Source organism: Caretta caretta, chromosome 3, assembly GCF_965140235.1.
Source record: "Caretta caretta isolate rCarCar2 chromosome 3, rCarCar1.hap1, whole genome shotgun sequence".
NCBI lineage: Eukaryota > Metazoa > Chordata > Testudines > Cheloniidae > Caretta > Caretta caretta.
In genome coordinates, this window is record NC_134208.1 from 208,356,017 (window position 1) to 208,381,739 (window position 25,723).

Here is a 25,723-nt window from a genome sequence, read left to right on the forward strand (position 1 = left end):
GAGAAAAAAATTAAAAACAGGCTTGGGTTTGAGAATTGTTATCCAGAAACTGAGGACACCAGCTATGCTGGAATGCGAGATCCCCTCCAAGACAAAGGGCATGCTGGGAAACTGGTCAGAGTCCTGCGATAACTCACAGAAAAGGGAATTGAGCAAACACAGATGTGTGAAAGCCTGAGATTGCGTCTCTGTGTTTATTTTCTGTGTAACTTGTAAATGTTTGCTTCCTGTGACAAGTTCATCTTCCACTCTGTGATTTTTTTCTATTAAAAAAACCTTCATTTATTTTTACCCCAAGTAGGTCTCTGGTGTGCAAACTGTGTTCCCCAGAGTGAGCTGATAATTGGGGCAGGTTTCACTCCTTCAGGGGTGCTGAACCAGAAGGGAAAATTCCAAGTGTCTGGTAGTTAAGAACGTGGGGAGACAGATTCGGGGGGATTTGAGACTGGAGGACATTGCTGAGGTCATCCTGCAAGGAGTAACTGGCCTGATGGCAACCCAGTGAAACCTTTGTGCTTGTGGGCTGGCTCCTGGTGTCAGGGCTCTGAGCCGCAGCAGCAGAGCATTAAGGCCCGCAAAGTTATCAGGCAGGTGGTGACAGGACCCCTCACTGGTCTGGGTAAGCCCCAGTACGGCGCAATAGCTACAGCACATGGTTTGGGCACATTCGATCTGAAGAGCAGCCTGGCTGAGTGGCTAAGATGTGGGTCTGCCATATTTGAAATCTGCACCCTCGGCTGGGGCTGACAGACAAATGACTTGTAAAAGAAGAAGATTTTAACTGGAATTACTAAGAAAGACAAAGCTGGAAACCGACAAGATCATGTTAGAGACCATGGTCTGACTATAGCTGAATGTTTGTTATGGTTCTAAGTGGAGCAGGTTGCAATGGTGGCTATTATGAAGGCAATGCTATCCACTGTAAGACCATGTTCATTTGCTTATAACTTTAACTATTTGGGCTGAGACTTCCCAAAATAAGCTGGACCAGGGAGGGGGAGGCAGAGGGAGTAGGTTTAGACAAGGAGCAGGGGGGAGATGGGGACTGTAAGCTAGAGCAGGAGGGGATGGGGAGCTGGTGCAGGAAGACTGGGACTGTCTGGGCAAGGAGATGGGGATCAAGAGCTAGGGATGGAGAGTCTCACACGAGAAGCCATGGGTAAAAAGATAGGACTGGCACAGGCTTTGGGGGCAAACTGGTAGAAGAGTCTGTGACCAGTAGAGCACACTCCCTTACAGAGCCTGGAATGGAACCCAGGATTCCTAATTCTCAGCATTCCTCTGCTGTCAGCAAATATCTGTGAAACCCACGGGCAAAGCATGTATCCCATCCCTTTCTAATGGCTGGTATGCGCAGAGGATGACAACCTACCATTGTTCCAGTTACATCATTAGCTCAAGTGGCGGAAGTCTGTATGCTGGATCTAAAGGTTACAACCTTGCTGATGAACCACATGGATAGCAATATGATTCCACATAATGGAATTTGCTTTTTTAAAACCTAGGAAATTACATACAGAAAACTATACTGAAAGAAAATTAAGGTTGCAAAGTCAAGCACTCAAAAGTTAGGAAATGTCAGAATTAAGTCAGCCTGGGTAACCTTAATTTGGTCTCCTTGTACGTATGCGTTATATACCATTTGTAGTTATGTGATTGCATACTATATTTTCCACAAGACCCCTGCCTCATTCAGTGCACAGAACAGATCTGCTCTGGGGATGATTCAGGGCTGTTGTCTTTAAGGCCCCAGTCTCATTTGTTGAAGAAGCTGGAAAATATGCAATGAGGGAGGGGATCGCAGGAAGTGAAAGAATGGCCTCATGGTTAAGGCAATTGAATGCTGCCCTTGAGAACTGGAGTCTATCCTTGCCAATGCCACAGAGTTCCTGTGTGATGCCGGGAAAGTCACTTTGGCGTTTCACACGTGGCCACTAGTTGTGTGTCCCTCATTCTCTGGGTGTCTGACTTAAAACCCTGGGGTTTGATTTGCAGAAACACTGAGCACTCACAGCTGCCCTGAATTCACTAAGAACTATGCTTTGAACACATCGAGTGCTATATAATGTTAAGTACTCTGAAAAATCAGATCCTATGGGTCTCAAATTGGGCACCAAAAATTAGTGGACACTTTTGACTTTAATGTCTCTATGTGTCAGTTTCCTATTCAATAACACCACCTGTTCATCTCCCCAGTGTTGAGAGGATAAATCAATTAATCTTTGTGAAGTCCACAGATACTAAAGTGATGATTAAAGACCATGTCATGACACATATGCCCAAGTCAGGCAAATTCGGTTGCACAGGCAACCTTAATACTGGCATTTCCTAACATTTAAGTGCTTGGCTTTATGACCTTCACGCTCTTTGATCAGTTTTCTGTGTGAAGTTATTATTTGTATTTGGGTGGTGTCCAGAAAGCTAACAAGGTTGATGAATACAACAAGCGGATGGGTGGGGAAAGAGGAGGAAACAGTGAAACCAGCCTGTTACTCATAGTGAACAGTAGTGACAGCTCACCCCCTGCCTGGGGATGCTCTGCAGGCAGACCAGCCTAGGTCAGGTTCACAGAGGGATCTGAAGAAGGAGAGCAGTGGCTGTTTCCGTTTTGTTTGGGAGTTTTTCCCATGTAGACCTTACAGCATGGGTGAACAGGTGAGGGTGTCTGAGGGAGAAGTTGACTGGTAGGCAAAAAAGGGCTTCTGGCTGCAGTCAGCAAGTTTACTGAGGATAAAGAGAGAAGCACCGTCCTGACCATCCGCTGAAGCAGAAGTCAGGCATCAGCTACCAGCACAATGCTGCAGGCTGCAGCCACATAATCATTGTTACAGGTTTCAGAGTAGCAGCCGTGTTAGTCTGTATCTGCAAAAAGAAAAGGAGGACTTGTGGCACCTTAGAGACTAACACATTTATTTGAGCATAAGCTTTCGTGAGCTACAGCTCACTTCATCGGATGCATGCAGTGGAAAATACAGTAGGGGGATTTTATACACAAAGAGAACATGAAACAATGGGTGTTACCACACACACTGTAATGAGAATGACCAGGTAAGGTGAGCTATTACCAGCAGGAGAGAAAAAAAACCTTTTGTACTGATAACCAAGGTGGGCCATTTCCAGCAGCTGACAAGAACGTGTGAGGAACAGTTGAGGGGGCGGGGAGGGGAATAACCACGGGAAAATAGTTTTACTTTGAGTAATGACACATCCACTCCCAGTCTTTATTCAAGCCTAATTTAATGGTGTCCAGTTTGCAAATTACTTGTTATTTCTTTCTTTCACAGTTCCCAAAGTGTGCTGGAAGCACCACCGTGCAGATAAACGCACGCTCCCTGCCCCACGCTGACAGCCTCATTTCCGGCTCAACGGCAGGGAAGGCAGAATCAACCAGTGGGCAAGAAGGCCGGATTTACACAGGCACCGAGCCAGGCACATGCGCAGCAGGTTTGGGCTTGTTAAATAAACCAAAAAATAGGTGAACATCTTTACTGACTCACTTCAGCTGAGTCTCAGAGAGGGATGTGATGAGGACAGGGTGTGTTCCATGGATAGGGGGAAACGTGGGTAAAGGGGCAGAGAGAGTTGTAGAGGAAGAACATCAGACATGGAGTGTGACATGATTAGCACCAGTGCAGCTGTAGCCATGTCGGTCCCAGGATATTAGAGAGACAAGGCGGGTGAGGTAAGTTCTTCTACTGGACCAGACAATCACGATGCTCTCAGATGAACTCATGCAGAAAAACGGTATGGACATAGATAAAGGGAATTTGATGCAGGCCTCTATATTGAGCAGGAGTCAGGCTAACTCTAGCTTTAATAACGTGAGATTTGTAGAAGCAGGGATAGTGTGAAGCGAGTGGAAAACAACTGTGAAAGAGGCTGTTGTGACCTTGCATTAGATAAGAATAGAATGCCGACTATAAGAGAAATGGTAAGAAAAATAAGATATCATGAAGGAATATGTATAAACAATATGCCCTTGTTGCTTATTATTGTCTGTAAGAAAGGTATAAATACTTGCTCTAATTGTTTATCTTTGAGAGACCTGCCTAGGTGGGGGAAACCCTGTGTCCGAGTGCACTCTCTCTCTCTGTGCAATTGCTTGAGATAACGAAGCGTATCTGACGTGCTGCACCCAACCTGAGAGTGTACCTTCCAGCTGACTTCTGTAGCAGCACAGCTGTGCTGCTGTATGGTACACAGTGTAGACACGGCCGTAACTCATAACTCTGCTAGACACTAAAAATCGTGGACTGAACAGAGACACTGGCTTTATGGTTTATTGTAACAATCTGTAACCCACTAATCCCCTGTTTTTGACCTATCACTGCAGAGGTGTTAACAGGCCATTCTATCTTGAATGTTCCCTTACAATATGTGCTAACTACTTATACTAAATCTGTTCCATCTTACATTTAGGTGTGATGCTGGGAGAACCTTTCCCAGACCTAAAAAAGAACTCCATGTGGCTAGAAAGAAAGGGCTTGGCTACACTTGCGAGTTAGAGAGCATTTAAAGCAGCCCCGGGTGCCTTAGCTCACTACCCGTCCACACTGGCAAGGCACGTAGAGCGCTCTGACTCCACGGCTAGACCGCTCCTGGTACTCCACCTCGGCGAGAAGATTAACGCTTGTTGCGCCTTGGCTGAAACACCCGGGTGTCGGTGTGAACGAGGTGTTGTATTACTGCGCTCTGATCAGCCTCCGGAAAGGTCCCATAATCCCCTTAAGACAAGCGGCTACTCTTCTCATTGTTTTGGAATGGCTGCAGGAATGCGGATATGCCCTTTGAAAGCTCCGTTTCTGACAGCCGGCATGCTTATCTGCTCCAAGACAAAAGCAACCATTACTGTGGGATGCTGTGTGAGAGAGAGAGAGGCGGGCGGGAGGGAGGGGAGGTCTGCTGCTGTCTGAACTTACAAGACAGCATACTGACATGCTCCCAGCCCCCCCCCCCCAAAACCACTCTCTCTCCCCCCACATACACACAACACACTCCCTGTCACACTCCACCCCACCCACCCCCATTTGAAAAGCACGTTGCAGCCACTTGCATGCTGGGATAGCTGCCACAATGCACTGCTCTCTATGGCCCTTGCAAGAGCTGCTAATGTGGCCACACCAGTGCACTTGTATCTGTCAGTGTGGACAGACGGCAGCGCTTTCCCTACTGCGCTCTACAAAGGCTGGTTTAACTCAAAGCGCTCTACATCTGCAAGTGTAGCCATGCCCAAAGCTTGCCTCTCTCACCAACAGAAGTTAGTCCAATAAAAGATATTACCTTATCCACCTTGTCTCTATAATTAGCACCAAACAGAGAGGCTGCAAAGGCTCTTCCTCTCACTCACATCATGTCCCCAGAGATTTCATGAGCTTCCCCCAGCAATTAGCTCACCGTATTAGCAGGTTTGCTTATGTAACAAAGTCTGTTGAAGTCGGCTAACTTTGAATTATCAGGGTATGAGGACAAACTTTTAATTACACTTAATAAAAACAAAATTCTCAAGCACACACTGTTTCAGATCTTCCCCTCTCCTCTGCTTAATTTCTTATGTGAATTCCTTGCCAGTAAAGGAAATCGTAAGGAGGATTCACTGTAACCATATCACTCAGAATATGAAAACTGTACAAGTTTTCAGTGGATATCTTGATTCACTGCTGAAATGCAAGTATGTAGCAGCATCAGAGGGGGTCCAGAGAAGGGCAACAAGAATGCTCTCAGGCCTAGAAACATTGGGACAGTTCACCATAGAAAAGAGATGAACAGTATGTAAAGAAATGACTGGCTGAGGAAAGGGAGCTAGACAAAGCTTGCTGTCTCATAGAACAGGAAAAAGGGAACTTTGGTGAAAAGGAAAGTAGCAAATTCAAAACTGATGAAAGGAAATACTTTTTCACGCAATGTGTAACAAGTTTTTGGAACTCACTGCCACAGGATGCTGCTGAGGCCAAGAGGCCTAGCAGGATTCAAAAGGAGATTGGACATTGGTATGGATATCAAGAAACTCCAGCATTCTCATAGTAAACACCATTAGAAAATTAACAGGAAGAAAAGGTTTTTAAAAACCTTTACATTTCAGGGCACAAGTCAACTTCTAACAATTGAGGGTTAGCAGGAGCTTTCCCGGGGGCAGGTTGTCTCATAACTGCCTGTAATGGGGTACACTCACTGCTGGGCCACCTCCTTGTGGCTGGGTCTGAGGATTAGCTCTCAGCCCATCTAGCGCCCCTTTCTGTCTGTTGCTTGCATAGCAGCCCCTCTCTTACTCTGGGACATGCATGCTCCTTTCTTCATCCTATTTAGTCCTCCCCTTCCAGGGTGTCAGAGTCCCACTGGACAGGCTGGTCATATGCCATCAGCCAGTCTTCCGGTCCAGTGCCACAGGGCTGGAAGGGAACCTGGGCCCAACCCCAACTCCATGTTCCAGCCCAGGGATCTTGTGTCTAGCAACCACAATATGCTCAATCTCAGATCCTGTTACTGTTTTCCCTGGGCTCCTTCCTACCTTGCTTCTCTAGCTCCTGGCCCACCTCTGGGATTACGAGCCCGAGATTCATCTGCTCTCAGTGGCTACTCCCCCCTCTCAGCTTCTAGTCCAGGGCTAAATCCCAGGATTTACTCTCCTCTCCAGAACTTCTCCTTGTCCCTAGCCAACTCTCTTTCTCTCTGGAGAGTGACTGAAGAGCTGCCCCCGAAGCCCCTTCCTGTGCTCATGTCCTGTTCTATACTCCTAGCCCAGTTTCTCCTCCAGCTGGGATGAATCTGCCATTAGGCCCTGTCTATCCCTGCTTCCACTCCAGGTGCAGAATCTTATGTTAACTGGCTGCTTCTGGCCCACAATAACCTGCTCAGGGCTTGTGTGAGGTGGACACCCCATCACAGAGCCTATTGAATAGTTCTTCCACCTTCCCCTGAAGCAGTTGGTGCTGGCCACTGACAAAGATGAGACCCTAGCCAACGTGAACTCCTGGCCTGGTCCTGTCTGGCCATTCCTACGTTCCTAAGATCAGGAGAAGGGCTTTCTGCATATCCACAGACAAAGTGTGTAAAGACCTTCATGCCGTGGGTTTTATTAACTCCTACCTTTAGTATATTAACTTGTATATATACACACACACACACACATACACACACCATATGAGAGTTAAATCTGAAGGATAATAGATGGCAGCTACAATGAAGCACAGAAATGAAAACCAGGAGACCAGTGCAACAGAGCAGAGGTGTGTGGTGAGACATGAAGGGTTTAACTACTGAGATAAATGGCACAATGGGCTCCTGGTCTCCGACTAGGCCCCAGGCAATAGAGTAATACAAAGAATAACTAGTAGCTGAAAGCCTGCGCAGTCACCTGGATGTCGCAGTTGGGCCAAGTAATCCCCCATCTGTGCAGTCTCCCTCATACAACCAATGAAACTGTTGCATGCAAATTATCTGTACAATAAAGATGACGATTGACTCAGTTACCTCAGCTATCTAGGACTCTTGGCATGGCCTCGATACATGCCTTACTCTAGCTGTATTCAGCATGTGTGCAATTCATAAAGTCAAAATGGCTGAGATCTTAAAAACTGGCCAGTAACAAACCACAAATCCCACTGGTGATTGAATCTGGTGATATTCTGAACAAAAAGAGCTTTCAGCCATGCGCGTAGCAATTTCCATCACTTCACACTGACATTCGTGGCTTCAGAGTGACTCTCCTGGAATCTTATTATACAGAAAAGTACAATGTTTAAAAGAAGCGATTAATGCTCCAAGTTAACCAAAGAGGCGGGTTTGGATGCTGCCTGGAGGATTCAGGCGCTATCAAAGGGATCCTGGAAGATTAAATAATTTCTAGATTTGTTCCCTAAATCTGGAGTTCGTTTTTATACATAAAGCTCTGAGCAATGGCCTCACCCATCCTGTACATAATCCCTCCAGCTCTTTCCCCCTAATTCATTGCCATCTCTTCTGGAATGCTTTTCTCTCTGGCATGCCTTCACCTATCCACCCCGCATCAGCAGCAACATTCCCCATATCCTGCCAAGGACACCTAGAGGCCCTCAGCAATCATTGCCCTTGTTGCCAATGAGCTTTGTAGTCCACCAGGAGTCAGGTCACATCTTTCAGAGTAGCAGCCGTGTTAATCTGTATCCGCAAAAAGAAAAGGAGGACTTGTGGCACCTTAGAGACTAACACATTTATTTGAGCATAAGCTTTCGTAAGCTACAGCCCACTTCATCAGATGCAACTTGAATCCACCCGAAGGGGCAACTGAGGAAGGAGAAGGAGAAGAAGTGAGATGCTGAGCTAGCGGATGAACCAGACCCTGGGTAGGAGGTGAGGTGATAGAATAAAAGTGGGGAACTGAGAAGGAGAAAAAGAAGGAAAATAGGAAAGGTGTCAGATCAGAAGAAGCAGAAAAAAAGTTGACCTAGGTATGTGAGCAGACACTATTAGAGAAGGGGAGTAGAGGGAAATAAATCTACAGATGTACTGGAGAGAGGGTATCAAAGACAAAAAATGAAAGAAAATCAAATTGATCACATCTTGAGGCCCGTGTTTAGGGTTGGAGCCCAGAGCACCCAAAGGAGAACAAGCAAAATTTGTTAATTACCTGGATGCATCACAGGAGTCAGTTATTTACAATGGAATTAACAGTGTACTATTTGTTATGGGATAGTGACATAAAGCAACCGGCTGCTCCTGTCAAAGACCTAGACCCAATCCTTTCTCCGATGCATCACACTGGAGTGTCAGTGGCCTGCTGGCTGGCAGCATGGGGACCCAGCTAGGCTAGGCTAACTGTGAGGAAAGGCAGAGGAAAACCAAAGCAAAAAAGGGATGATTTAAAATCTTTAGAACTTTATAAGGAAAAAGTCCAACACTGTACCAGGAGCATAAATAATATAGAACATTACCAAACACTTACTACTTATAATAATAAAACTACAGGATACCAACACATTAACTTTTGTGAACTTGTACACGCTGTGCAATTAGTATCAAATGCATTGTTATTAACAAGAACAAGAGAGATTACGCTACAACATACAGTGCCACTTCAGAGAAGAATCAACTTTTCCCCTCCTTGGCTGGAAGTCTAGCGCCACTCTTGCTGTCCTGTCCTTTGCTTCTCTTCATCCTGAAGGTCTCCTTTGATTCAATGTTTCTGTGGCTGTATCTCTTTTCACTGAGTTTATCCACAAGTGGGTTCCTCATCAAGTGGGCCCTCACTTGTCCATTAGGCACCTTTGAACTGTCTTCCATCGATAGATGTCCAAACAGTCATTCTCTATATTTAGGTCCTTTGTGGGTGGGCTTCTTGTTTACTATTTTCAGGATCTGTTTTCATCTAACACAGCTTTCTGATCAGCTCCCTTTTTCACCAATTTGATTTCCTTTCATTTTTTGTCTTTGATACCCTCTCTCCAATACATCTGTAGATTTTATTTCCCTCTACTCCCCTTCTCTAATAGCGTCTGCTCACATACCTAGGTCTACTTTTTTTCTGCTTCTTCTATCTGAAACCTTTCCTATTTTCCTTCTTTTTCTCCTTCTCAGTTCCCCACTTTTATTCTATCACCTCACCTCCTACCCAGGGTCTGGTTCATCCGCTAGCTCAGCATCTCACTTCTTCTCCTTCTCCTTCCCCAGTTGCCCCTTCGGGTGGATTCTAAGCCCACCCCAGCTCACGCTGCCCTCCCACTGGCCGTCTCTCTCCCCAGGGCAGCATTCTGTGCTGCAGCAGGTGCGAGTACCAGGGTGAGGCTTACCACAGTAGTACATCAGGACAGGAGCATCCATTATAATTTGTTTGTGTGTGTCAGTGCTTGCTGTTGGGGATCTGCCCAGTCCTACAACACAGCCTGCCTTGCGAGCAGACGTCTGGGTTCCGGTTCCGCAGCCAGGAGTGACAGAACACAGACAGAAAATGTATCCTTCCTGTGAAGTGCTGTGCCCCTTTCACATCCACCGGAGCTGGCCTGTCTCTGCTGGGATCTGCTTTCAGTCCCTCTGCTGTGAGTAGATATCCAGTGTATGTCACCTTCTGCTGTTTGACGTGCCATCTCCCTCTCCTCTTGTACAAGTCTGACTGAATCTTTCTGGGATTCTGCTCTGCTCTTGCACACATTGCTAAAATGGTCAAACTTGCCATGTTCCTTGCCATGCTGTCCTAGTGCTGAGCACTTTTTCACCAGCTCCTGCTGTCTCCCCGCTGTCTTTTCCAGTTTTACTTTATCTTGTCTCAGATGGGTGACCAGAACTGGATATAGTATTCAGGGTGTGGGCACACCATGGATTTATATACTGGCATTATGATGTTTGCTACCCCTTTCCTAATAGTTCCTAAAATCCTATTTGTCTCTTTGACTGCTGTGGTGTACTGAGTTGAAGTTTTCACAGAACTATCCACAGAGAATCCAGGATCTTGTTCTTGGGTGGTAACAGCTAATTTAAAATCTATCATTATAGATGTGTAGTTGGAATTATTTTTTCCAACATGCCTTACACCACACTTATCCAGGTTGAATTTCCATCTGCTGTTTTGTTGCCCAGTCACCCAGTTTTGTGAGATCCCTTTTTAACTCTTCACAGTCAGCTTTGGACTTAACTATCTTGAATAATTTTGTATCATCTCCAATTTTGCCACTTCTCCGTTCACTCCCTGTTCCAGATAATGAATATGTTGCACAGCACAGGTCCCGGTACGGATCTTTAGGGGACCCCTCTGTTTGCCTCTCTCCATTTAATTGTGAAAACTGACCATTTATCCCTACCCTTTGTTTCTAATCTTTTAACCAGTTACATGAGAGAAACTTCCCTCTGATCCTAGGGTCACCTAGTTTCCTTGAAGTCTTTGGTGAGGCACCTTCCTACTATCCTGATTAGGATGCATCTTCCAAATTTTAAAGGATGTCTTTTTGCCTCTAACAGCCTCCATTACTCTGCTGTTTAGCCATGGTGGCATTCTTTTAGTCCTCTTATTGTTTTTTTCTGATGTGGGGTACACATTTACTCTGAGCCTCCATTATGGTGTTTTTAAATAGCCCCTCATTTTGTGTAGTTTCCCTTTTGAAGGTAAATATTACTGCAGTTGGGGTTTTTTGGGAGGGGTTTGGTATTATCCCCCCCACATTACGGTCACTATTACTGCGTGGTTCAGCTATATTCACCTCTTGGACCAGATCTTGTGCTCCATTTAGGACTAATACAAGAATTGCCTCTCCTCTTGTGGGTTCCAGGGCTAGCTGTTCCAAGAAGCAGTCATTGATGGTGTGTAGAAATTTTATCTCTGCATCACACTCCAAGGTGACATTTACTCAGTCTTCACTTGGTTTACAACTGATCTATATTAATGTAGCACCAAATCACTATAGGAAGGTTTGGCAGAATCTGTTTTTTTTAATAGTTTTGATGGACAATATAAATTTATTTTTAAGCATTTTTTTCAATTTTTATCTATTCAAATTTTCAAATTCGCCCAAAATTATGTGGTTTAAACATTTCCCCCCTATTCTTATCAATTTAAGTTTTCACAGTTGCAGGAAATTATAGAGGGGAGGTCAGACAATTATTTAGAGACAGTAGTTGTTGATATTCAAAAGTTAAAGCTTTATAACCATTAAAACACAAATTGTCAACATCACGTCAAAACGTACTGTCAATATCCTTAAATCAAACTAAGTTCTTAAGCAGCATTTTTCTCTTTTTTTGCCTATCTGTAAATTTCAATTATCAATGGAAATATTTTGTCAGTTTGTGGCTATACAGTGAAATTGACGTTTATCTACATTTTAATGATACAAATCTAATCCTTGAAAGCCTAGCTATAAACCAGTTGTAAACTGATTTAAGTTCATCCATGAAAGGGGCTGCACCATCTTAATTAAATCAGATTAAAAACTGATTTTAGCTAAACCAGTGCAATATTTGGGTGCACTAAACCTTGGAAATGATAAGTGCTAAGTACTTAGAGAAGCTAGTACCCCAACACACCCCACAGCAAGATAACTTTGAATGCATTCCTTTGACTAACAGGAATGCCATGCTGTCCTTTGCATTCTTTTTAAAGTATTCTTTCCTCCCATCCAAACCGTAATCATAAAAAGCTGCAAGATTCTGCCACACAATGTATCATGGTGTCATGGTCTGGCCACAACTAATGCAGACAGAAAAGCTTTACAAAAGAAATTAACCCAGTGCAAGCACTTGCCAGTGACTAGGCATAGTGAATCCTTGTGACACATGCCATCTGCCTACCAGCTGCCTTGGGACACAGTACACATGGAGATCATCAACTACCAGTGCCCTAATCTGTAGATGGGATGTGCTGAAGCAGTATTAAACAATGCAGAGGAAAAGTAAGGACAGCTACTAATTACACTTCTTCCAGCAAACTAGAAAAGTATACGACCAGAACCTCAAAATAAAGCCACATCTACAACACAGACTCCAGCTCATTTAATTTCTCTTTTTTGTATTTATATTTCATATTATGGTAGTGCCCAGAGGTCCCAAGTGAGATCAGAGCCCCATTGTGCTAGGCACTGTACAAACACAAACACTGGTAAGAGACAATCCTTGCCCGTAAGAGTTTACAATCTAAATAGACAAGACAGGCAAAGGGTGAGAGGGGACATAATTAACACAGCACCGGAGTAGGCTAGCCTCCCTTCCTGAAAGAAATTCAGTTAATTTATTCTTCATTTAAATAGGTCTTTCTGCAACAAGGCACCTTCCACAACACAAGAAAGGTACATGATTAATTCTATGCCCACACTTAGCCAGCTGTTGAACATTCCCAGTGAGCTCAACAAAGCTTTCAGATTAATTGTAAGCAATATTCATCCATTACATCTAGTAGGGACAAGCTAAGGCTGCTAAGGGGTTTCATACAGATAAATGCGTGAGAGCGCATCTATGAGATTTACTAGCGTTGGTAAAGCTTGTGTCCTGTGTGAACCCAGGACTGCCAAAATAAATCTGCTTGCTACTCCAAACTCTGGGCCCTCAGTGCACAACTCAGATTGTGTGTGGTCCAGCACTTTGAGCCTACAGCTGGGAATCAGAACCTCCAAAGTTCCCATCACCTCTTTCTATGGCTTTGAGGAAGGCACGTCACTTCCTTTGGCTTCAGTTTCCTGAATGGTAAACTGGAGGTAATATTTACTAACCTCAAAGGATTGTTGTGAGGATTAGTGTGAGTAAAGCATTTTAAATGCTGAGTATTATTATTTCTACAACAACCAGAGTCAATTATTGCTGACAGGGACAGAGCAACTTCCTCAGCTCATTAATTTATTATAGGCAGAGCTGGTAGCAACGTCCATAGTTAAGGCTGAATGACACTTTCCATTTTGAGACCCTGTGTTCAGCTGCTTATAACTTTGTCAAACAAACTGTTCAAGCCAATATTTTTCTTGCCGAACGTCTACCTTCAGCTGACTGATTTTGGAAACTGATTTCACCTATATTGGATCTGCTGTTTCTGAGGATGGGGTTAAGGTAAAATACATTGTGTTTGCCAGCGTTAAAACATGATTACAAACATTTGATTGAAACATTCCAGCACCGCTGGGTTCTAGAGCAAGGACTTGAAAACTGGCAATGTAGTATCGCAGAGTCTGAGAGCTTTGCTAATCAGGTCACTAGCAGCAGTTCATCCTACCCAGAAATCCCTGGCAGGTTTGCTGTTCTAAAACATCAGATGTCTCAAAAAACTGGTGTAATATTTATCACTTTCTTTCATGCCCTGACCCAGATTCCCCCAGTCAGTGCCGTCTGATCAATCCTGGGACCAGCAAGAAGCACTTTTACAGCATCACAGAGAAGAGCCTTTTGGGCCAGTAGTGGAAATTCAGAGTCAGAGCTACTCACCACTTTCCAACGGTCCTTGACCACGTAGTTGGCCGGCAGAATGTCGACCTGTTCCCCTCCCCCACTCATGTTTGGTTCCTCCCTGATAGCTGCTACTAGGCACTGCATTTGCCAGCCAGAAAGTATTTTAGTAGCTCCCAATTTAAATGAGCCATTTATCTGAGAAGAAAAACAAAAGGGAGAAAAGGAGGGTTAGTGCAGGTCATTGCATTGATGCTGTTGAAACTACATCTCAACAGCTCTGGTTTAGAGCCAATCAGAAACAGCATCTCTGGGAAGAAGGGCAAACTCACCTCGGAGCACAGCAAGCAACAGCCTGCTTTACAAATTCCTCAGCTCTCTCCATGCACAAACCTGGCAGAAGCAACCAGGCCCCAAGTCCACAGCACCAACTGAAGAGATGACAAGTTACTGGCTACACCATGCAGGGTCCTAGTGCTCTTGGGCCTCATAGCCAGCAACTCAAAGATGGGCCAATGCCAAATCCTTGCATACAGCCTGAGTATCAGGGTGGGAACAACGAAGAAAGCCGTAATTGTACCAGGCAAAATAAATAAATAAATAAATCTTGCTTTAACAGAGCAGCTGATTCATTTTCTGTTATTTTGGTTTCTAGCTGACTGTATGCAACACTCCCATCCCCAAGACTTGCCAGGTACTATGCTCTGGAAGCCAAAGGGGGCTAGGGCGGCCTCTGGAGCGCCAGGGTCACAAACATTGCTAACAGCCAGGCAGAGAAGAAGTGCACAGTTAGAAAGGGTTTCAGCCACATATAGATTAGTCCTTGTAAGACACAAGCCTTGCTAAAAATGTTAAATTCAAGCACAGAGACAGATAGAATATCAACTTTCCTTTCCCCCTCCTTTCTCTCCCTGTCTCCAGGGCGAGGTGCTCTCACTCATCCATGAGATCCAGATTACCTGATTCTATAGCCAGTTTTGTTCTTGAATTTTTGGTTAGAATCCCTCCATAAAGGTGACTCTCAGCTTCATATCAGTGCTAATCTTATTCATTTAAAGGAACCTTAGTGGTTATCTCGCCTGCTGCTATAGGCTATTTTCTGGCCTCAGAGCCCACAGTCCTTTGATTCACAGGTTTCTTGGTAGCTCTGCCCCCTTTTCCCTGGTATATAGCCCGTATGCCCTTTCTGGATATAAAACAAGTTCTTCTGCAGAGATCAAACACAGCTAACCACGTACATGCTGAATAAGAAAGTAAGGTTAGAGTTGGTCATTCGACCATTAGACTTCTTCAGGCTGAAATAATAATCAGAAAATAGCGAGCTGTGTATCAGAGAGAAGAGGTGGTCGTTCCCTAAGGGCAGCTGGAAGGCTCAGACCTGTGGTCTGACATGCATGTGTGAGTTCCGCAGAGGAAGTTAGTGCCACAAAGTGGGCAGGATGTGAAGATGTCACGTGAAGATCATCAAATAAAAATGCAACTAGCATCTCAAAGGAGAGAGAGTCGTGCTCTAAAACAAAGAGACAATACATGCAAGGAATGCAGGAAAGGATTAGGAGAAAAAGAGAGCAACTGTATGCCACTGGGAAAGGAGACTGCAAACCACTCCCCCCAATGATATAAGCTAGAATACAAACCAATCATTAAACAGAGGAGAGAGGCAAAACAAATATTTTAGAAGTGTAGCAGAAGAACGTGCTGCCAAAGGGGTCTGGAGTTTCTCATAGATGCAGGGACACGTGAAGAGTGGACTATGGGACAGCAGCTCTTCTGACATCCAGGAAAGGGCAGTGGACATCAGGCCAAGTTTCAGTTCTGTTCAGTGAGAACCAGCGAGAGGTCTGCTTCGTGGACTGGACTCTGCATTGCTGGAGGCAGTCTGGGCTCCATCCCAGGCTCCTTCTCCCCAGCCAGCATGTCCAGGAGCGCTGCAGTGTGAGAACCTAATGAGGAGTTGATGTACCTCAACTGGACCGAATGAAGTTACTCCAGGTATGAACGTGGCCCAGTGTGCACCCCAGGGGCTGAGTGATGCCTGTTGCACCCTTCCCTTATTCGCTGCACATCTCTTAGAGTGGCACAAGAGAGAGGATCCCTCCTGCAGCCCTTATAAGGTGCATGATTGGGCAGCAGCACAACTTACAGGGGACAGGCACACTACACTGCAGGCCCTGTATCCGGGAAGTGCAAAGGGAGCCGAGGATCTCGGCCTTGGAAGGGTGGCAGCAACACAGAGCAATGGGAAGGGAGTAGAGGTGGGATTCACAAAGCTACTTAGGTGCCTAAACCCCAGACATAGGCACCTAAGTCTGGGGTTTAGATGCCTGAATCCCAGTTTCGGCTCCACTGTGATCCACAAAACTCCTGCTAAAACCTGTGGGTGCCTAAACTCACTTGGGGCCTAAGTTCAGGGTAAAAGTTCCCTCTGCCTCTGGGCATGTGCACTGCTGGGTCACTCTGGACTGCCAGATACCTATCTCCCACCTAAGCCCCAGAGAGATTCATGAACTCTGGGGAAGGTAGGCATTTGTCCGCTGAAGTTGCATGTGGGGCCTGATCCAGTAGGCATGCTCAGAGGCTGCCTACCAGATCAGTTCCCATTCAAAATCCAGCTGGAGGAGGTGGATAAACATTTCAATAGTCATTGGGCCGAGAGACAGAGAGTAACTCTGTAGTCTCAGGCTCACTAAGTTTAAGGCCAGAAGAAACCATCATAATCATCTAGTTTGACATCCTGCACATTGCAGGCCACAGACCCTCACCCGCCCACTGCTGTAATAGGCCTATAACTTGAGTTACTGAAGTCCTCAAATCTTGATTTAAAAACTTCAAGTTACAGAGAATCCACCATTTACTCTAGTTCAAACCAGCAAGTGACTCATGGCCCACACTGCAGAGGAAGGTGAAACCCCCCAGGGTCTCTACCAATCTGACCCGGGAGGATTCCTTCCAGACCCCAAATATGGTGATCAGTTAGACCCTGAGCATGTGGGCAATACCCACCAGCCAGACACCCAGGAAATAATTATCTGTAATAACTCAGAGCTCTCTCCATCTAGTTTTGCATCTCTGTCCATTGGAGATATTTGCTAATAGCAGTCACAGGTGGGCCATATACTGTTATAGGCTGTCTCATCATACCAACACTTCCATAAATTTATCAGCTCAGTTTTGACACAAGTTAGGATTTTTGACCTCATTACTCCCCTGGGGAGGCTGTTCCAGAACTTGATTCCTCTTATAGTTAGAAACCTTCGCCTAATCTCAAGCCTTAACTTATTGATGGCCAGTTTATAGCCCTTTGGTTTTGTGCTAATATTGGCCCTTAACTTAAATAACTCCTCCCCTTCCTCAGGATTATCCCTCTGATGTATTTACAGAGAGCAATCATATCTCCCCTAAGCCTTCGTTTGGTTACAGTAAACAAGCCAAGCTCCTTATGTCTCCTCTCATAAGGTTAGTTTTCCATTCCTCTGATCATCCCAGTAGCCCTTCCCTGCACCTGTTCCAGTTTGGATTCATCTTTCTTAAACCTGGGAGACCAGAATTGCACAGAGTATTCCAGATGCCTTATCTAGTGGTACTAACACTTCCCTGTCTCTACTGGAAATACATCACCTGATCCATCCTAGGATTACATTAGTCTTTTTCACAGCCACATTACATTAGGGGCTCATAGTCATCCAGTGATGGTCCAATACACCTATGTCTTTCTCCTCCTCTGTTGCTTCTAACTGATACGTCCCCAGCTTCTAGCAAATATTCTTGTTGTTAGTCCCTAAGTGCTTGACCTTGCACTTTGCACTATTAAATTTCATCCCATTTCTATTTACTCCAGTTTCCAAGATTGTCCGAATCTTCTTGTATGATATTCCGGTCCTCCTCTGTATTGGCAGTACCTCCCAACTTGGTGTCATCCACAAATTTCATTAGCATGTGAGTTCTTTAGCACACTCCCACTCTTTAGCACACTCCCACTCTTTGTGCCAACCTCACTAATGAAAATGTCAAATAGGATTGGTCCCAAGACCAAGTCTTGAGAAATTCCACGAGTAATCTCCCTACAGCCTGACAGTTCACTTTTCAGCATGACCCATTGTTGTCTCCACTTCATCCAGTTCCTTAAGCATCTTTCAATTCTTGTATTACACCACATCTTCTCCAGTGAAAACTAATAATTTCCCATGTGGAACTGTCTCAAATGCTTACAGGTAGATCATATCTCCTGCATTTCCTTTATCTAGATAATCAGTTATCTCCTCAAAGAGTGATCAAGTTAGTCTGGCACGATCTACCATTAGTAAAACAGTGTTTTTATCCCAATTACTCTTTGGCGTACTCAATGCTTAGTGGTCCCACTTCTTCTTTCCTTTTTTTCTTTTTATTTATATGGCGAAAGAACCTTTTACTATGGGTTTTTAATTTCCTTTGCAAGGTCCAGCTCTGCTCGGCTTTTGGCAGTTCTCACTTTATCCCTGCACTTTCTGACCTCCAAGAGGTAGCTTTCCTTGCTGATCCATCCCTTCTTCCATTCCTTGTAGGCTTTCTGATTTCTCTTAATCACCTGTTTGAGATGCCTGTTCATCCAGTTTGGCCTCCAACCCTTCCCTATGATTTTTTTCCCCTTGCTTGAGATGCAGGCTCCATATAGTTTCTGCAACTTTGACTTAAAGCAGTTCCAAGCCTCCTCCACATTCAGATCCTTGAGTTCTTCACTCCAGCCCACTTCCCTAATTAAATCCCTTAATTTTTTTTTAAGTTTGCCCTTCTGAAATCAAGGATTCTAGTTGCAGCCCTATTTTTGTTTATCCTTCCATTTAGTTTAAATTCATGATCACTCGAATCAAGGCTGTCCTCTACATTTAACAAGTTCTTCTATGAAGTCATTGCTATTTACTGATACTAAATCTAAAATGACATTGCCTCTTGTTGGTTCGGGGACTATTTGGTGAAGAAATCTCTTAGCCATCACATCCAGGAATGTCTGGGCCCTGCCTTTATTAGTAGCGTTTGTCCTCCAATCAACATCTGGGAAATTAAAGTCTCCCATAATCACACAATTCCCAGTAGCATTTATTTCATTAAAATGTTAAAGAGGTCTCTCTCCATATCCCGATTGGATCCTGGGAAGGGGGGTCTCGCAGACTCCAGCACTGTCCCATTGGAGCCTCTGTTACCTTTCTTCTCCAATGTGATTTTGGCACAAAGAGGTTCTGTTTGATCCATTCCATCACTTCTAATTTCTTTACAGTCTAGCACGTCATTAATATACAATGCTACTCCACCCTCTTTACCTTTATTTCTGTCCTTCCGGTGCTCCTGTCATGATTATTATTCCACCATGTTTCCATTACCCCTACAGCATCTGGCTTCGCCTCCTGCACCAGTGGTTTTAGTTCCTCCATTTGTTAGGCTTGTGTGTCAGGCTCTTTGCATTGGTGGACAGACATCTTAGTTGTTTCTGCTCAGCTTCGCCCACAGTCCTCACCCAATGATGTGCAGTCATTCCGCTGCCAGCATCAACTACCTGACTTAGTGTCATTGGTATTGGCACCCGTCCTCTTGTTGTCCATTCTCCTACCCGTGTTCCTTTCTCCACCGATGTATCCTCTTTCACTTGATTTTCCTCCCACTCATTATTCGAATCAGGTGTGGAGACTATCTCAGACCTCCCAACCGCCTCCTCTGATTTCCTAGTTTAAAGCTCTTTTAATCAGTTGTGCCAGCCTCCATCCCAGAAATCTATTTCCCTCCCTGCTCAGGTGGAGCCCATCCCACGGGAACAGCCCTCAGCCCATGAATGCCTCCCAGTAGTCATCCCAAAGCCTTCCTTATAGCACCACTGCGTGAGCCATCTGTTGATCATCACAATCTCATCTCACCTTTGCCCTGCTCCTCTAGTCTAGGGACAGGTAGAATCCCAATGAAGGTCACCTGAGCCTCCATTTCTTCAAACATCTTCCCCAGCCTGGCGTAGTCTCCTTTGATATGTTTCAGTGAGAATTCAGCTGTATCATTTGTTCCCATGAGAAGGACAAACAGTAGATTCTTTCCCACTCCCATGAGGATCCTATTCCGCCTCAGTCCCATCCACTCCTGGCAGACAACACACCTTTCTGTTCTCCAGATCAGCTCTGGTGACAGGCTTGTCTGTTCTTGTTAGTAGTGAGTCCTCATTCAAGCAGACCTACCTCTTCCTGGTGTTGGTGCAATTCTCTGGCCTTCCTCCTTCTGTTCTTTCTGGCTACAAGTCCTCTTGTGTTTTGTTCTCCCTTGCAATCTGTGAGTCATCCCAGACTCCAAACTCTGGCTATGTCCATTGACTCTTCCCCTATCCTTGTAGGGCCAGCTATTCTTTTCTTTTTTGTTCTCCCATCTTCTGTTACTGCCTGCCTCTTCCTTTCAGTTTCCAGCTCAGTGAACTTGTTCCTCAGCTGTATTTCTCCATCGCTAGCCAGACTTTTCCTCTGCCTGATTCTCATAGTCACCTGCTTCTATGGGCCACTTCCTTGATCCATAAGTCTACTCTCACAGTACTCTTGTCCAACTTGCATCTGCAAGTCTTGAGGTTTCCCTTCAGCCTCCTCTCTCCTTCCCTCCATCATCCACTCATCTCACAAGAAACAATTTAGGCGCCTAAGGAGGCAGATTCCCATTCGTAGATCACTAAGCAGAGATAGGCACCTAAAGCCAGATTGCAGGGAGGCACCAATCATCAAGTGAGGGGCAGTGCTTAGAACCTCCCTCTCCTACGCACCTCCCATCAATTAGTTTAGGCAACTCCCCACCTACCATGCTGGCTTTTGTGGACTGCAGTCTAAAGCGCTTCTCTCTCCCCCTTCATTGTATAGAGTCTCGGTGCTTAACTCAGGTTCTGTGGATCACAGTGTTGTCCCTGTGATCTTTTAGGCACCTAGAAGTTAGGTGCTGCAATGCTGAACAATGAAGCGCCTAAGTACCATTTTGGATTTCCCCCCCGCCCTCCCCCAGCTGTTTACAAGGACCGTAGATCATATACATTTTCTCTCGTATGCATCTTGTTTGTTACTTTTTCAATGTTTGGTTTGGACCGGGTGGGATTTTTAAATGGCAGGCTTTAGGGCAGAAATTAGTAGTGATAAACTGACCAAAAGAAGTGAATCTGGAGAAGAGAGGTAGCATAACAATGATGTGGCCTTTAAAAGCTGGGCTGGACAAACCCCTTAAGTGAAGTAAACTGCCTGAGTAGTATTCCTTTCACTCACAGTTCTCAGTGTTGTCGTGCTGAGTTGCAAATGGTGCAGAGCATATTTGTCTGTTTCCTGAACTGTCACTGAAAATTAAAAACACTGGAAAGTTTTATAAGTCATATGCTTTGAAACAGAACAAAACCTCCAGGGTGGGGAGAATCTGAGTCCTGCTTCCCATCTGTAAAATGAGGCTAATGATAACTGCCTACCTCATGGGGTATTACAATGAATCGCTAATGTCAATGAATTAATTAATCTTTCTATGGTGATGGGAAAACGTCGGGCAAGAATCGCCCATATACTCTGGCTGCCTTGTATTACTGTATGGGGACGCTGAGCCACTGTAAGCCCAGTTTAGCCACCAGCTGAGCCAAGTTTATGGCTGTTTCGTATCACTGGAAGCACACTACGTATCACTTCGTATCACCCTGGTGTGCTAGAGAATTTGGCCCATACGCACTTATTACTGCAGGAGCAGGGTCAGAGCCATGGAATGAAGGCTCCTTGGAGCAGTATGTCGGACGTGTCATGCACACCTATGCCATTACGTAGTCACAACAAAAGTCTCCATACTGCCCTGGGGAGATGGTGGACATGAGTGAAATTTACCCTGGGCTGAGGATCCATGCACGGCCTATGCATCTCTTTAAAACGTGGCTAAAGTAAGACGTGAACAGTACATAAGCCTTGTGCTGGGCCTCCACCCAGGGTGAATTTCACCCTCAGAGAAATGCAGGGTTTGAACAGTGACTGAGGTATGAGCTCGCTCAAGCACTTGGGGGCATTTGGAGTGTATATGAAAGACATGAGGACACTACATAAAATCACGATATTGTATTGCATGTTGTCCACACAAAAAAGACAGAACTTCCTGCCTCCCTGTTACAAGCAGGAAGGGTCCCCCTGAGAAAGGACCACCTTGACAGGAAGTGACTGGTTTACTCCCACAAAGAGATGCCAAGGTTGGGAGAGATGCTGCATTCAAATCCAGTGTTAGGCTATTGTGTGATCATTTTCCTGGTGACCAGAATGGAGAGTCGGATGGAGAGAAAGAAACGAGAGCATGAGAGGGTAAACCCTGTCCTTGAGCAACTCCAGCCTGAAGAAGGGTAGAATCCACCCAGCTCCAACCTCACCATGCCTCCTCCAGCATGTATTGCAGAACCTCACGGTGCAGAAACTTTGCTTTATTTTACTTATACTCAGTCAAGCGACAGTGCTTCTCCTGCTGCCCTTGGCATTATGGGCTCAATTAGATCTGAAGAACCGTTCTGTCTAGCTGCTCCTCTTACATTACATCCATCCCGCACTAGGTAACAGCACTCAAGTGCTAATGCTGTGGACCTATTTTTCAGTTCGACTTTCAAGAAAACTAAGACAATTACTGTAAACCAGCAGCAGCTGATGACTCTCTGTGTATGGATTTGGAAATCTACACACACAGAGACGTGGCTCCAACAGGCAGGCAGTCTGGGATAGGCAGCAGGAAACAAGCTCAGATAAAAAGCCTTGGAGAGAATGATTTTCCAATAGGAGTACTATGGCAATCAGATGATGTGGCAGTTTTTGTATAGGTGGGCATGCTAAGAGGTATAGCGCATATACCCTCATCAATAAATAACTAGCAGGAATCCCTGCACTCTGTAGTGATTTAGACCAATTAATGCACAGCCAGTTGGGAAGTAATGTATAGGCAGTCTGATTATATGCACTGGACACTTCAAATGAGCCCTTCATTTGAAGTAACATTTTCGGATTGTTTTTCCCCCTAAAACCACTTAAACAAATGTTATGGGATCTCAATGCTGTCAAAATAAAAACTTTAAATACACAATTTTCCTTGTTGAAATCTCTGTGTTGTACAACAGACCGCTCTCCTATATTAAGTATCATTCCGTTCAGGTTCGCTGCAGCAGCATTTGCTCAGACACAGGCAAAAAGTAAACAGTAACAGTCTGAAATCTCATCAAATGCACTTTTGTCTTCATACAGCAGAACGAAGCTAGGGAAGTCTGTCTCTCACCATTTTACCAAAGGTCCTGGAAACACTTAAGTGTGTTAAGCTCACTGCTGAAGAATTGCAATATCCCTTTTTATTTCAGGGCACATCCTCACCCCTGGAAGCCTATAAATTAGAAAAGTTAGAACAGGCAATGTTTATTTAGGCTGTTGGACTCCAGGATCCGTTCAACTTTACCAAAGTTTCCCCAATAAAGGAAGGATCCATCTTAATATTAGGTCCTAGTAGTGTTTTAAAAAACCCACAAGAACTACAACTTTTACAACAGGCAAGACAAAAAGCACAAACCTGGTTGTGTATCTACAGAAGCGAGATGAGCAAGATGAGTGGATTTCTGGAATGCAGTCTCCCCCTTAAAACTTGAAGGAGAGGAAGAGAAGAGAGTTGTAAAGAGAATTAAAGCATGACTCAAAGCCTTTCCCTATGTAAATCCACCTAAAATACACTGTGAAGCCAGCTGCACTGGGACAGGGCTGCACAGAAACTGAAAGGACAAGGGCAAAATAGGAAAAAACAACAAAAAGGTTTGTGGGCAGTCAGAAATCAAGAACCCATAGGTGACCAACCAGCATCTATTGGGATCTACAAACGTCAATGGGAACTGACAATGCTCAGTATCTCTCAGGACTAAGCCCCTCATGCACTTCCAAGGAGATGTTTCTACTTTTAACGTTCAACAAAATCAGTTTTAAAAGTATTAAAAACATGCTAAAGTCTCTGCATAAAAAAAATCCCACAGCTGCCCAACAGCCCAAGAATATCACAGGAAAAATGTGAAGAGCATGTAATGAGCATGGTATGATAGTGCAGGAAACGAGGTGATCAATAAAGTACACTGCACTGACCTAATGTGTTTCAACCATATAGCGTCCTTTCTGCACAATTGGACACAGCAATTACAAAATAACCAGTCGTGCTATTAAGGCATATGACAGCAGGAGTCTGAAAGGTGACGAATGGCGGCTTTTAGCCACAAATATTTCTGTATTACTTTGTTTGTGCTCTGGTGGATGCTGTTTAGGCAGCAGGCCCAGCTGCTACCTGTGCCTTGGACTCCCCTGCTCTGGAATGCACTCGTCTCATTGGCCTGTGGGGAAGTCATTTTCCATGCCTTAGAACAGTGGTCCCCAAACTGGGGGGCACACCTCCCTAGGGGGGCGTGGAGAAACATTCAGGGGGGCATAGCAGGGCATGGACCAGCTGCTACGGAGGGGGGCGGGGAGGGAGTGCCACCCAGCCCTGCTCTGCCCCAGCTCTGCTCCGGACCCACCCCAACCATGGCCCCACTCCCACCCTTGGCTCCCGCGGGAGTGCAGACCAGATACAGGGGAGGGGGGGCATAGATAAAAAAGTTGGGGGACCACTGGCTTAGACACTCTGCACCAATGATACACAGCATTCCGACACTTTCTGGAACATCAAAAGGTCAAGCTGACAGATCTGGGGGAATATCTGGAAGGTCTGAACTTCCTGAGTCATTAAGAATTCATAACGGTGTGACCATAACAAAAGCAACCCTTGCGACCTGGAGATGCAGGGACCTCTCCTCTGCGAAGATTGGCCTGTGCTCGGCACAAGAACATAGCTGGAAGCAAGGCATGGCAACGGTGGCTTTACACCACTTTGTGGCTCCCCAATTCGGGAGTCAGCTGGACCCAGTTTGGCCCCCAGCACAACTGAGAAAAGACTAATGCTGGTTGCCCTAAGCTCCAGATGGCTCCTAAGAGGCTGTTCTGAGGATAGCCAGAGTGCCATGGTGCTGTGAGCATGCCTCTTTCTCCAGCCACATCTCATACAGCAGGAGTCAGGAGGGGCACCACAGCTCCAACTCCCCAAGGGATTCCCCCTTTGGGGAAGAAATCCTCACAGGGCTGGTCAAGACAGCTTTATGGCCCCTTTGCGCTGGCAGAGCAGCATAAAGGGGCCATAGACAGGCCAGGGTATGGCCCACTGATCCAAACAGAGCATGTGCCAACCTGATGGGAAGTTGGTTTGCATCTCTGCAGGGTTTGCTCTGCAAACCATCATTCACAAATAAGCAAAATCCCTATGGTGATTTGGAGAGAGGCATCCCCTACAGCTAAACACCCCAACTTCATACAGCCAGAGACTGTATTAACAACATCAGGCACTCAGAGACTGAGCGATCGTGCCACAGAAATACTGGTAACAAACTAAACCAGAACTAACGAGGAGGAGGAGAAGGAGGAAGCAATAAGGATGGACAGCAAGCTAAAAAAGAGAAAGAAAGAACAAGAGGAAAAGTTATCCTGGCAAAAATATCACCAAAAGATATCAGTGTTAGTCCTTTTCCTTTAATAGAAACATTCTTGGGCCTGTCTTGTGACTGACATGACCATATGGGAGGTCCAACTCAGTTCTCAAAGCTAAAGTCCCTCAGAATGGCTTGCAGAGTTCAAAAAACAACAGCGGTTGCATATGCAGCTTACCAGTGGCAGGAGGGCCAAGTATCACTCTCCCTGCCAGACAGCAACCAGCACCTATAGGCTGTAGAAATGTTGTGTCCAGTCTCTCTGCCAAGAAGTTTCCTTCAGTGAACCAAGCTCGGCCAGCTGTACACTAAGAACTCTACAAAACAATACCCACAGGAACTCTCAACTGCTCCACTGGACCACACTTAACACCA

General features: G+C 45.2%; 1 protein-coding gene across 4 annotated transcripts in view; it reads right to left on the reverse strand.

The window, feature by feature from the left end:
• TTBK1 (tau tubulin kinase 1) overlaps positions 1-25,723 on the reverse strand; it is a 154,693-nt gene that overhangs the window by 111,087 nt on the left and 17,883 nt on the right. For 3 of the 4 annotated variants that reach the window (XM_075127285.1, XM_075127283.1, XM_048842393.2), the window contains exons 1-3: positions 23,365-23,437; positions 14,160-14,364; positions 13,867-14,025 (exon numbers count right to left, since the gene is read on the reverse strand). In XM_075127285.1, the coding sequence (XP_074983386.1) occupies positions 13,867-13,974 (108 nt within the window). In that variant the 5' untranslated portion in view covers positions 13,975-14,025; positions 14,160-14,364; positions 23,365-23,437. Of the gene's footprint in view, positions 1-13,866; positions 14,026-14,159; positions 14,365-23,364; positions 23,438-25,723 lie in introns of those variants that run through there. The other variant, XM_075127284.1, reaches the window with a different exon arrangement.